Below are 14358 nucleotides of genomic sequence, written 5' to 3'. Positions count from 1 at the left end.
TTTTTTCATCTTGTGCTTTGTGTCTGGATGTTGTCCATAGTACGAACAGTGTAAGTGAACTGTATATTGTACTGTTGAGACAATGAAAAGACTAGTGATGTCTACAGTAAAACCTAACCTATACATATTTAGGTTTATTTTCTTGACCAATTGTGTTTTAGTTCCACGAGTCTTATTTGATGGATGGACTTACCAGGATTTCGAAAGTGTGTTTAACAGTGAAGATGAAATTGAAGATCTTGTAGAAGCCATGGTGCAAACTGCAAAGGTTAGAGATGTTACTCTTTTTGGTTAAATGTGATTCCAAATATGTGAAACTATGGGCAAAAGTAAAATACCATACAATGTGGTTTTAAATGTACTTTAAATCCCAACTCTGGGCAAAAACTATCCTTCCTTACCATGCATTTTTGAAGGCATTCTGCCAGGTGTTTAGATTTGCTTACTTGGTGAATTACATTTTATATTCACCTGAATTCTACTCTCCAGGTCCCACTTTGATTACATTTCCACCTGCAGGGTCCACTAATCCAGAATCACAAATTAACCCTCATGGTCTGGTCCCTTTCACTCCCCTCATTCTTGCATCAATAATCTTCTGAATTCTGAGAGGACCTCCCTTGTGGACAACCAGTGGAAATTGTTCATGTCACCACAAGCTACTGTATGCCTCTGCACCTTCCTTCACCCTACTCCCAGCAATTTGAATGGCAGCAACAGGAGCCTATTTCCTCTACAATCTGGGAAGCAGTACAGATCGTCTTGGACCCATTGACGGTGGGGATTTGTTTTTTACCTTAATACAAAGAAAGTTTGTTCGTTCCGCTGGGGCGGGCGATAAGGCGAAGCCCTCCAAAGCCCCTTCAGGGGGTTTCAAAGGGCTCTGGTTGGGTAAACAAAAGTCCGGCTCAGCCAAACCTGAAGATAAGACCAATACAGCCTGAAGGTGCGCCCTCACCCATCTCTGGGGTGGGGGGACGTCTTCACCGGTTTCCGGACCCATGGCTTTCCAGAATCCCGGACAAAGGGGTTCGCGAGGTCATACGGTCAGGATACAAGATCGAGTTTCGATCACTTCTACCGGTGCGATTCTTCCCTTCCAACATTCGACTATCCCCGGATCGCTTATAAGCTTTGCGGGGGGCAGTAATTGACTTGATGCAACAGGGAGCGGTAGTTCCCGTTCCTTGAGCAGAACGTTTTCAGGGGTTCTATTCGAACCTATTCACAATACCCAGAAAGGAGGGCAAGGTGCGTCCAATTCTGGACTTAAGAGCACTCAATCATTTTGTCCGGGTACAAGAATTCAAGATGGAGTTCATCTGAACAGATCAGCGTTGTCTTCACTTTTCCCAAGGATCATTCCTAGTTCCCACCTGGAGCCGGAAGATTCAGTGAACGATTCGGATGTTACTGTCCGTCAACTGGCCTTCCCTTCGGACTTGCATGAGGATCCTGGGACTGATGGTGGTCTTCTTAGAGGCAGTACCGTAGGCCCAGTCTCATGCCCGAATTCTCCAAAAGGAGATTCTTTTCAGATGGAATCGGAATCCCGATTCTTTGGACAATCGGATCCGGTTGAGTGAGCGGACCAGAGAGTCTCTGGTCTGGTGGCTTCGGTCTCTGATGCTCAGCCAGGGGAAGTCATTTCTTCCGATAGAATCCTGGTTACCGATAAATGTATTGGAACTGAGAGCGATCAGACTTTGTTTGATTTACTGGACCGAGTCGGTCGTGGCTTATGTCGATCACCAAGGGGGCACCACGAGTGCCCTGGCGGCCATAGAAGTGGCCAGCATTCTTCATTGGGCGGAACGGTTTGTTCCAGGTCGCTCCGCGGTATTCACTCCGGGGGTGGAATATCGGCAGGCAGATTATCTCAGCCTTCAGATTCTGGATCAAGGGGTATGGCCTCTTCATCCAGAGGTAATTCACCAGCTGTGCCTTCATTGGGGCACCCCAGAGGTGGATCTGTTGGCAGCTCGGCTCAACAGGAAGGTGCGGAGGTTTGTAGCCCGCTCCCGAGATCCTCGAGCGGACGCAGCAGATGCGATGGTCGCCCCATGGGGACAGTATCAGCTACTGTATGTCTTCCCTCCTCTCAAGTTGCTGCCGAAACTTCTTCGCAGGATAGAGGTGGAGGGAATTCCAGTTATCCTGGTAGCTCCGGACTGGCCTCGTCGACCCGGGTACGCCGACTTGGTCAGGCTGGTCGCGGATGCTCCTTGGAGACTTCCTCTCAGGGAGGATCTGCGGTCTCAGGGACCGATCTTCCATCCTGCTTTACAATCACTGGCTTTAACGGCCTGGCTATTGAGACTCAGGTGCTGAAGGACAAGGGATTGTCAACTTCAGTTATTCCTACTTTAATTAAAGCAAAGAAAGCGACTTCCAGAAAAGTCTATCATCGCACATGGAGGTCTTATATTGCGTGGTGTGAATCCTTTGGATTTCCTCCACGTGCCTATTCGGTGACCCTAATCTTGGCTTTTCTGCAACAGGGGGTTGAGCAGAAGCTGGCCTTGAGTACTGTCAAGGGTCAGGTTTCAGCGTTAGCAATTTTCTTTCAGAAACCTTTGGCTACCCATTCCTTGGTGCGGAATTTCATCCAGGGGGTGCGGCACCTGGCTCCGCCAGTGCGCGCGCCCTTACCGCCCTGGGATCTTAATTTGGTGTTGTCGGTTCTTCAGAAATCTCCCTTTGAAAATATCAGGGAGATTCCCTTGCTTACGTTATCCCAGAAGGTGGCCTTCTTGGTGGCCATTACTTCTGCACGCAGGGTGTCAGAACTGGCCGCATTATCTTGTTGTTCCCCATATCTGGTGGTTCATAGGGATAAGGTGGTTCTTCGTCCGAATCCATCCTTCCTTCCTAAAGTGGTTTCAGAGTTTCATCTGAATGAAGATATTGTGTTACCTTCCCTGTGTCCTAAGCCCAGTCATCCTCGGGAGTTTGCGTTACATTCCTTGGATGTGGTTCGGGCAATCAGGTTATACTTGAAAACTACGGACTCGTTTCGTAAAACGGATTCACTTTTTGTGATCACGGATGGCCCCAAAAAGGGGTTGCCTGCATCTGCCGCGACTATCTCCAGATGGATCAGACAGACGGTGGTACAGGCTTATTCTATTAAGGGTCGGAATCCTCCGTTCCCTGTTAAGGCGCACTCCACTCGGGCGCTTAGTGCTTCCTGGGCCTTCCGCCATCAGGCATCAGTGGTCCAGGTTTGCAAGGCGGCTACCTGGTCGTCGGTTCATACCTTTTACAAAGTTTTATAAAGTTGATGTGATGGCATCGTCGGATGCCTCTTTTGGCCGCAAGATTTTGCAGGCCGCAATTTGAGGAGACCGTTGGTCTACCTCGAGGGTTTTTTTCTGTTGGGTTTTCAGTTGAGTCTCATCCTTTTGTCTGATGAGCCTTTAAAACTTCTAGTTGGCACCGGTTGGGCCTTCTAGATTGGATTTTGATTTCTGTTATCCCTCATTTGTGGCACTGCTTTGGGACGTCCCAATTTGATATTAATCAAGAGGACTGCGTCTGTCAATGAGCGACAGAGAAAAATGGATTTTTGTAAAATCTTACCGTAAAATCCTTTTCTCTTAAGCTCATTGACTAACGCAGTACCCGCCCCTCTACTTTTGAGTTGGGTTGGGTTAAATTCTCTGACACTGCTTTGTGACATAACTAACATCCTGTAGCAGAGAGAGAGAGGATATACCCTCTGGGACTGCCCCTAAGGTGTGGCCAGAACGTTTTCCTTCTGCCTAGTGTCCTACTCCTGTAGAGGGCAGTATAACCCAATTTGATATTAATCAAGAGGACTGCGTCTGTCAATGAGCTTAAGAGAAAAGGATTTTACGGTAAGATTTTACAAAAATCAATTTTTTTGAATGAATGCTAAAATGTTCATAATTCAAAGAGATAGAATCGTATAACAATGCTGGAGATACAGTTATGTCCAAAAATATCGGCACCCCTGCATTTCTGTCAAATGCACTACTTTGTCCAGAAAATTGTTGCAATTACAAATGTTAGGCATTCTCATGTTTCTTTTGTTTGTATTGATCTGACACAAAAGTGGAGAAACAAAAAGCCAAATCTGACACATTCCATGTAAACATTAAAAAATAGACTGGACAAAACTATTGTCACGCTCAATATAATATTTGGTAGTACACCCTTTGGAAAAGATAACTGAAATCAATTGCTTCCTGTAACCATCAATGAGTTTCTTTCACCTCTCTACTGGAATTTTGGACCACTCTTTTTTCGCCAACTGCTCCAGGTCTCTCAGATTGGAAGGGTTCCCTTTCCCAACTGCTGATTTGAGATATCTGCACAGGTGCTTTATTGGATTTAGATCTGGACACATTGCTTGCTAGTTCAGTACTTCCCAGCGCTTTGTCTTAAACCATTTCTGGGTGCTTTTTGACAGATGCTTTGGGTCATTGTCCTGCTGTAAGACCCATGACCTCTGATGGAGACCCAACTTTCTGACACTAGACCCTACATTGCACTCCAGAATTCTTTTGTAGTCTTCAGATAATGCCGTGCACACTGTCAGGATATCCAGTGCCTGATGCAGCAAAGCAACCACAAAACTTCAGTGAACTTCTACCATGTTTGACTGTAGGGACTGTATTCTCTCTTTAACCACTTTTGGACCAGAAGATTTTCCCGCTTAATGACCAGGCCATTTTTTGCGATTTGGCACTGCGTTACTTAAGCGGACGAATTAGCGGTCGTGCACCCCTGTACCCAAATAAAATTGATGTCCTTTTTTCCCCACAAATAGAGCTTTCTTTTGGTGGCATTTGATCTTCTGTGCGATTTTTTTTTTTTTTTTTTTTTTTTTTTTTTGGGCGACCGTTCTGAAAAAAAAAATTCACTTTGTTCTATAACATTCCCAAAAAAAAAATATTTAAAAATGAATTTTCTCTTACGTCCTCTGACAGTCGCCGCCCACTCATACAGTCTTCACTTATGGTATTGACCTCTTATCCACAGGAGTAAGCTAGGCAGAAGATTTTGTTAGAAACATTCATAAAAGGCTTTGCATAGACACACCTATAGGGGGCTGTCCCTCTGTTCCAATACCCCCCTGCTAGCAGCATTCCCAATTCAGTTTGTCTTTTGCCTAGTTAGGAGTAGGCAGGCTTCCCTTAGCTGGGGCTACAGTCTCAGCCTTTTTCTTCTGTTTTCTTAATTTTTTATTTCTGCTAAGTGTGTTTTCTTTACACTGATAGCTTTTTATTTATTCCTGCGCTTAGTTAGTCAGTCTTCGGAAGACTACTGCGTTTGCGGAGCTGGGAATCGGACTGGTTATCCTAGAGCCTTACGGAATCCCAGCCCGCCATTGAGCATTTAGCAGGCTATGCATACGCCCAGGCCTCGCAAATGACTTGTCCCTGTCCTCAGGGACAAAGCCCGCGGAGTGGCTACTTCGCTAGGATGTCTCAACTGCGGTACGCCGGGTGTTGCTAGCGTCCTGTTCGGCTGACGGCACCCCCACCCGGGGTGGGAGGCTTCCCGTCCCACGTCGGCACTCACGATTTTCCTTGATCGGTGAGTACCATGCTGCCCCTCTGTCTATATATGTCTGGGGGTGTATTTGGGGCCTCTGTACGGGGATGGCAGTCTGTTTGGAGTCTGTGGTATCCTTCTCATGTCTGTATGTATGGTTCCCGTGTGTCCCTCACGGTCCCTGCGGGGGCGCTATTGCGGTCATGCCACGGTGTGGGGGTCCCTGAGTCCCTTGGTAGTGCTTGTGCAACGTTTGGGGGTACAGACGTGTGTGGGGGCCGAAGCGGTGTAAAAACCGTGGGGCTGCCATTTTGGGTGTGGGCAGGCCGTTCGGCTTCATGCGAGGGCAGCAGCCTTTTTCCCTGTAGTGAATTGGCGCCCTTTCCCGAAGCCTCCCCCATAGACTTACATTGGCAACCATTTTCTTTTGGCTCAGTTCCATGTTCGGCCTCTAGTGGCGTGACATCAGTTCCTCTCTGCAAGCATTCTGATCGAGCTGGCAGCGTGGTTTGTATGGAAACACTTCTGGGGGGCTTTTCTGCTTTTTTTTCTGGGATAATATCTTTGCTGGCTGTTATATTCTATTCAGTATTTAGTAGCACAGGCTGCCTCATTGCAGTGCTTTGCGGTGGGAACCGCGGCTACCGCTGATTTAAAGGGCCAGCGCCATAAAATTTCTAAGTGTGTTTTTATGGAGTCCCAGTACTGCAAATTCCCCCCAGCTCTGGTGGAGGGTTCAGGTACTCCTGAATCCTCTGCGATGGGCTCCCTTACTGCTGCACTTGCGACTTTAGCAACCAAGGTGGATCTGTTGATGTCTGAGCGGGCTTCTAAGAAAAGAAACAGGCCTTCTCATTCATCTGATTCAGAGCTAGATATGGTTGCCATGGACAGTGTACCCCCTGAGGGGTCTCAGTCGAATGGGGAGGTGGAGGAGAAGGAGGGGGAGGACTCCCCCTCCGGGTCGGCCAGAGAACGCTCTGCAATGTCTGCGCTCATTAGTTCTGTTAAAGATACGCTACATTTGGAGGATGAGCCCACCCGCTGCGTAAGCGGTCTTCCTTTGGGACCCGCAGAACCCAGAAGTCGGTTCAGGTATTTCCCTGTCTCGATGAGTTTCATGAAACAGTGAACGAGCAATGGCGCAATTTTAATCGCAATTTTGTAGTGCCTAAGCGGTTTTAGTACCGTTATCCTTTTGCGTCTCCGGCGGATTTGCGCTGGACTGTGGCCCCTAAGGTGGACCACACGGTTTCCAGGTTAAATAAGGCCACTCTGATGCCCACGGAGGATTCTCCGGTGTTTAGGGACCCGGCGGATAGATGGGTGGAATCTCTTACCCGTCACTCCTATATGGTGGCGGGTTCCTTGATGAAACCCGTGTTCGCCTCAGTTATGGTCTCTCAGGCTGTGGTGGAGTGGACTAAGGTGCTCAGACGCACCCTTGTGGCTGATTCCGCCCCTCCTGCTACTCTGGAGATGGTGGACCAAATTATTCAGGCTGTTTTATACCTGTGTGACACGGCCTTGGATGAGGCCCCTTTAGTCTCACGCTTATCTGCAGTCGCAGTGATAATCCGTCGCATTGTGTGGTTGAAAAGATGGTCGGCTGACCAGACTTCCAGGAAGACGGTATCTGACATCCCTTGTGCAGGGAATCGCCTTTTTGGGGACTCCCTGGACAAGTTGGTTAAGGGAGTCACTGGGGGTAAAAGCACACTGCTGCCCCAGGTGTCCAAGGGTAAGTTTTTCTGCGGTAAGCGGGGCCCTTCCTTTAAACCTAACCAGGGGTCCTTTCGTGCCCTTAAGGCACAAGCATGGGCAAATCCTTCAAGGCCTCTGGTGGCCAGAAGAAGCCTTGGGCTGGCAAGTCAAAAGCCGCCCACTCTGACGCTGCGACCCAGTCCGCCTCAACCAGATGGGGCGCCCTCACCCGTTTCAGGGGTGGGGGGACGTCTGTGCTGTTTTCCCAAACCTTGGCTGGCCAAAATGCAGGACAGGTGGGTTCAGGAACTCATTCGGTCGGGGTACAAGATCGAATTTCGATCACGCCCAGCAGACAGATTCTTTCCCTCAAATCTTCATTTGACCCCAGATAGTTTCCAAGATCTCCAACGGGCGGTTCAGGATCTCCTCACCCAGGGGGTGATCGTCCCGGTGCCACATCGGGACAGATTTCGGGGTTTTTACTCAACTCTGTTTACAGTGCCCAGAAAGGAGGGCAAGGTGTGTCCAATTCTGGACTGAAAGTTTCTGAACCGCTTCGTGCGGGTTCAAAAGTTCCGCATGGAATCCCTTCGATCGGTGGTGGCCTCCCTGAGCCCGGGAGATTTCCTGGCTTCCATCGACCTCAAGGATGCGTATTTACACATCCCCATTTACAAAGGTCATCAGAGGTACCTCCAATTCACAATAGCGGAGGAGCACTATCAGTTCGTGGTGTTGCCTTTCGGTCTCGCTTCGGCTCCAAGGGTGTTTACCAAAGAATTGGCTCCTGTCCTGGCCCTGTTGCGGGCGCAGGGGATCGCGATCCTTGGATATCTGGACGATCTCCTGTTAAGGTCGAGCTCCAGTGCCACTCTGTTGCACGATCTGTCAACCACGGTTCAGATGCTCCAGCAGTTCGGGTGGACCATAAATTTTCAGAAGTCGACATTGTCTCCTTCTGTTCGCCTCCCTTACCTGGGGATGGTTCTGGACTCCGCCCAGGTGAAAGTCTTCCTGCCGGAGGACAAACTCCGGACTCTACAGTGCGAGGTCAGGTCTCTCAGTGACAACGATTCCTCCTCGCTCAGGACCTGCATGCGGTTCCTGGGGTTGATGGTGTCAGCCTTCGAGGCGATACCGTTTGCGCAGTTCCACACACGATCTCTGCAAGCGGAGATTCTGGCCAGGTGGGACAGGCATCCTCAGTCCTTGAACCGGAGGATATCTTTGAGCCTCCATGTCAGAGCAAATCTTCTGTGGTGGCTCCAGTCTCCGGCTCTGATGGAAGGAAAATCCTTCCGGCCGTTGTTATGGACGGTGATCACCTCAGACGCCAGCCTGTCGGGCTGGGGTGGCGTTCTGGGCAATTTGTCTGCCCAGGGCACTTGGGCGGAGGAGGAATCCTCTCTGCCGATAAATGTGTTGTAACTGAGAGCGATCAAACTATGTTTGCTACGTTGGTCGGATCGTCTTCAGGGCCGCCCTGTGCGGGTGCAGATGGACAACGCAACTGCGGTGGCGTACATCAATCACCAAGGGGGCACCAGTAGTGCCTGGGCGGCCAAGGAAGTGGCCGAGATTCTGTCTTGGGCCGAGATGCGGGTCTCGGCGCTTTTGGCAGTTCACATTCGGGGTGTGGAAAACTGGCAGGCTGACTATCTGAGTAGCCAGACCCTGGACCAGGGGAAATGGTCCCTCACCCGGAGGTGTTTCAGATGCTGTGTGCGTGATGGGGATCCCCGGACGTGGATCTATTCGCGTCTCGTCTAAACAACAAGGTTCGTGGCAAGAACACGCGACCCTCTGGCAGACGCCTCGGATGCGTTGGTAGTGCCTTGGAATCGGTATCACCTGATTTATGCCTTCCCCCCGATTCAGTTGTTGTCCAGGTTCCTTCGGAACCGAAGTTGGTGATTCTAGTGGCCCGGACTGGCCGCGCCGGTCTTGGTACCCGGACATCATGCAACTAGTCGTCGAGCCTCCCTGGCGGCTCCCGTTGCGAGACGATCTGCTGTCTCAGGGGCCGATCTTCCATCCTGCTTTACAGTCGCTGGCTTTAACGGCGTGGCGGTTGAGAGCCAGGTCTTGAGAGATCGGGGTCTCTCGTCGGCAGTCATTCCTACCCTGCTCAAGGCTAGGAAGGCCTCGTCCGGTAAAATCTATTACCGTACCTGGAAGGCTTATTTTGCCTGGTGTGAATTGCAGGGTTTCCATTCTCATTCCTTTTCGGTGGCGAGGGTGTTAGCCTTTTTGCAATCTGGTGTGGACCAGCGTCTTGCGCTGACCACTATTAAGGGCCAGTTGTCTGCGCTGGCAATTCTTTTCCAGCGCCCTTTGGCGTCAAATACCTTGATCCTCACCTTTATTCAAGGGGTGCGTCATCTGGCTCCCCCTAGGAGGGCACCCTTGCCTCCTTGGGACCTGAATTTGGTTCTGTCCGTTTTGCAACGTCCTCCATTTGAGAACATAAGGGGGATCCCTCTGCCTGCGCTGTCACGAAAGGTCGCTTTTCTGGTGGCGATCACATCTGCTCGCAGAGTGTCGGAGTTGGCAGCTCTGACTTGCCGCTCCCCCTACCTGGTTGTTCATAGGGATAAGGTGGTCTTGCGACCTCACCAATCTTTTCTTCCAAAGGTGGTGTCCGATTTTCATCTTAACAAGGACATTGTCTTGCCTTCGCTGTGTGCGAATCCTAAGCATCCTAAGGAGTTTGCTTTGCTTACCTTGGATGTAGTCCGGGCGATCAGGGTTTACCTGTCATCTACCGAATCCTTCAGGAAGTCAAATTCTCTTTTTGTCCTTCCTGAGGGACCTCGGAAGGGTATGGCTGCGTCTGCGGCAACCATTTCTAAATGGATCAGACAACGATTGTACAGGCCTATTCGCTTAGGGACCGGGTTCCACCCTTCCCTGTCACGGCGCATGCTACCAGAGAGGTAAGTGCGTCTTGGGCCTTCCGCCATCAGGCGTCGGTGGCCCAGGTGTGCAAAGCGGCGACCTGGTCGTCAGTGCACACCTTTACCAAATTTTACAAACTTGATGTTTTGGCATCAGCAGATGCCTCCTTTGGCCGCAAAGTTCTGTGTGCTGCAGTGCCTTAGGGATGACATGGCGGTTTAGCCTGTCCTCACCTGTTGGGGTTGTTTCCCCCTTAGTTATTTTGCTTTCCTGGGTTTGTTCGCTCCTGTTGAGCTTTCCTGTTGCCCAGTGTGTTACCTTTCTGGTTCAGATAAGGTTCTTTTCTCTGACATGGGTGCTGCGTTGCCTTTGAGACGGTTGTGTTTCCCACCCCTCATGTCTACACTGCTTTGGGACATCCCATAAGTGAAGACTGTATGAGTGGGCGGCGACTGTAAGAGGATGTAAGAGAAAATAGAATTTTTGTAAGAACTTACCGTAAAATTATTTTCTCTGAGTCCTCCGACAGTCGCCGCCCCCTACCCCTCTTTTGGGGTTCATGGTTTAGCTACTGCTTACTATCAAAATGAATTGGGAATGCTGCTAGCAGGGGGGTATTGGACCAGAGGGACAGCCCCCTATAGGTGTGTCTATGCAAAGCCTTTTGTGAATGTTTCTAACAAAATCTTCTGCCTAGCTTACTCCTGTGGATAAGAGGTCAATACCATAAGTGAAGACTGTATGAGTGGGCGGCGACTGTCAGAGGACTCAGAGAAAATAATTTTACGGTAAGTTCTTACAAAAATTCTATTTTTTTCATAATTTTAGGTCAATTTGTATTCTGCTACATATTTATGGTAAAAATAATTCTAATTCCCAGAGACGTCAGATAGATGCTGGCGATGTCAGGAGGAGCCTGGTACCATACTCCATATTTTCTGGAGTTGCCCCAAGCTCAGACACTTTTGGCAAGAGGTTCGGAGAATCTCTCAGAAAATGACTGAACGCTTAATCCCAGATGACCTGGCCTTCTTCCTCCTACACTGTTCACAAATCCCTCTCAAACAATATAAAAAATCTGTTACTCGCCATCTACTTAATGCTGCTAAGGCCAGCATTAGCCTCCATTGGAAGAAATCAGCTCCCCCCTCAATTTCCCTCTGGCTGAACAAGGTGAAAGCGATCAATACATTTGAGGACCTTGTGCTATCCTTGCAAGGCAGGATAGAACAATACTCTAAGTCTTGGGATTGCTGGAACATGTTTGCTTTCTCAGATGAAGGACAGGCCTTACACTGCAAGCATCCTGGAAGTTGAGATCGATGTTGGGCAACCCTCTCCGCCCACTCCTCTCCGCCCTCTCTTCTCCTGCTATTTCTTTTCTTCTCTTTCTTCCTCTCCCTCTCCTTGTCCTTTTCCCCTGCACCTTCCCACATCTACCCCTTACCTCCCCCCCCCTCCCTTTTACATATTCCCTATTAAGCTTCACATAAAATACCAATCATTCACTGTTTTTTCTGAATTACCTGCTAATGATAGTTCGAACATGATAATCTACCATACGGTTGTATTTACAATATTTCCTACATTACATTGTTTCTTGGGCCGCATGTGCGGCTCCGTTGTATGTTATTTATGTGCCTTTGTTAAAATAAAGAATTTGAAAAGAAAATAATCCCAATAAGCGTATTTTAATTGGTTTGTGCAAAATTTATTGCGTCTACGAACTAGGGGAAATATTTATGTCATTTTTATTTATTTTATTTCTTTTACTAGTAATGGCAGTGATCAGCGATTTTTAGTGGGACTGCGTCATTGCGGCGGACAGATCGGATCCCTAACTGAAATTTTTTGCACTTTTGGGGGGACCAGTGACATTGCTAGAGTAATCAGTGCTAAAAATATGCACTGTTATTGTAATAATGACACTGGCAGGGAAAGGGTTAATTCAGGGCTGATCAAAGGTGAGCCTAGGGGGTGTTTTCTAACTGCGGGAGGGTGGGCTTGTGAAATCAATACAGAGACCTTTGTTCCTAAATTGGAGGATGACAGGAGCTCTGCGTTGATTCCAGAGAGAACAACAGTCTGCTGTGTTTACAACAGCAGACCGCCGTTCTCTCTTCATGTGGAGTGATCCCGGGTGCCCGGCAGCAGTCGCGGCCGCCGATCCCATGGACCAGCTTCCCTGCTGGCCAGTGGGCACGCGCGCACCCCCAGGAGCACTCCTGCGGACCGATGTACAGGTATGGCGATTCGCGGAAACCTGCCGACCTGCCACCGTATAACTGCGGCTGGTCGGCAGGTGGTTAAAGGCCTCATTTCATTTTCTAAGCAGTAGAATGATGGGCTTTACCAAAAAGTTGTCATTTTGTTTCATCTGTCCACAGCACATTCTCCCAAAAGAATTTTGGCTTTCTCAGGTAAGTTTTGGTAAACCCTTTGATCTATTTTTCTCTTCTCTTCATCCATGTCCAGAGAGATTAGCTACAGTGCCATGGGCTGTAAACTTCTTCAATGTTGCATACAGTGGACACAGGAACATTAAAGCGATTGTAAAGGCAGAAGGTTTTTTTTTATTGTCTTAATGCATTCTGTGCATTAATATATAAAAACCCTCAGTGTGCAGTAGCCCCCCTCAGTCCCCCTAATACTTACCTGAGCCCATCTTTATCCGGCAATGTTGCAGGAGTTTCTCAGCTGCCCGGGACTCCCCTTCTTATTGGCTGAGGCAGCAGCATGGCGCTATTGGCTCCTGCTGCTGCTAACCAGTCAGTTAGCCAATCAGAGAGAGGGGCGGGACTAAGTCTGAATAGACACAGGAAGCTGTAACTCTGCTCGGGTGCCCCCACAGCAGGCTGCTTGCTGCGGGGTCACTTAACAAGAGGGAGGGGTCAGGCGCACAAAAGAAGATCCTCAGAAGAGGAGGATCTGGGCCACTCTGTGCAAAACCAAATTTAGAGAGCAGGTATATATAACATGGTTGTTATTTAAAAAAAAAAAGACTTTACAGTCGCTTTAAGATCTCTTTGCTGCTTTTTGTCTTCTTCATGTGCCTCACAGAGACACACAACAGAAAGGTTGAGTACATTTTTCACCATTTTAACTGATTGTTGTTGCGACTTTTATATTTTCAGGACCTGTTAATTGATTCAGGTGAGTTTAATTACAAATTACAGGAGCATTGCAACCTTGGAATTCAATTATTTCTTACAATTTTGAGAAGGTGGCAAGCATTTTGTCCAGTTCAGTCCAATTGCGTGGAATTTGTCAGATCTGGCTTTTTGTTTCTCCATTTGTTTGTGTCATACCAATACAAACAAAAGAAATAAACATGAGACTGCCTAAACATATGTAATTGCAACAAATTTCTGGGAAAAGGGGTGCATTATCTGACACAAATACAGGGGTGCCAATATTTTTGACCATGACTGTATTCACCATTGTCCACCATACTAATCAGAAGTAGCGCCAACACCCTTCACATTTCCATATTCATATTGGCTTAAATGCACATAAGTGTAACATGAGTTATTTCTATGCTTGTGTGTTATTTGCTTATTCAGTTAATTCTTTTTTGTATGTTCAGTTCACTAAAGACATTATGTGCATTGGATTAACTTACTGCATACTTACAGTATTTGTATTAATTTTTTGCAAAGAACCTTACATGTATTTTTGGTATTTAAAATGTCATTCCTTCAGGCTGGTGATAACTGTAGGTTTCAGTGAGGCACCTATCGAGACAGGAAAAATAGCTTTTTTATTTTATGAGATAAAAACCTTTCAGCAGGTAAATTTTTGTCAGTAATTACACACCAGCATAATTTTTTATTTGAACATCTTTTTTTGCAAAAATGAAAATGATCTTGAGATAAAATAATGACTGCACTTGCAATAAATCATGTGGCTTTGTAAATAGAGTTTAATATTGCTTATTCAAGAAATAGATTTCATATTTCATTATTGCAGAGTAGCCAGAATAATAAAATAATTCCAAACGTCTTTCACATGTTGCTGTGCTTTTTACCATTGCAGTTTCTGATATTAAATATAGACCTACTTGGCATGTTTAATACCCTTATGCAAAGAGCAATTATGTTTTTTCTCCCACAGCAACTTGGGTTTAGCTTTTAGATGTTTATTGAGGTAAGACTAATGAAAAGCAGTCCTGTGATTGATTGGCATAGGTTACTGCTCTTTGCACAGGTTATGGGTACACCTTAGTGATAT

At 47.6% G+C, this 14358-nt stretch overlaps 1 protein-coding gene across 1 annotated transcript in view; it reads left to right on the top strand.

Annotated features, from left to right (window-relative positions):
* Positions 1–14358, top strand: part of CHID1 (chitinase domain containing 1) — a 1130290-nt gene that overhangs the window by 41743 nt on the left and 1074189 nt on the right. Inside the window, exon 6 of the mRNA XM_082269929.1 lies at positions 162–268. Within this exon, the coding sequence (XP_082126055.1) occupies positions 162–268 (107 nt within the window). The remainder of the gene's footprint in view (positions 1–161; positions 269–14358) is intronic.

This window comes from Pelophylax lessonae, assembly GCF_965119305.1.
Source record: "Pelophylax lessonae genome assembly, chromosome: 10".
Lineage (NCBI taxonomy): Eukaryota > Metazoa > Chordata > Amphibia > Anura > Ranidae > Pelophylax > Pelophylax lessonae.
This window is presented reverse-complemented; position numbering and strand designations above follow the sequence as displayed.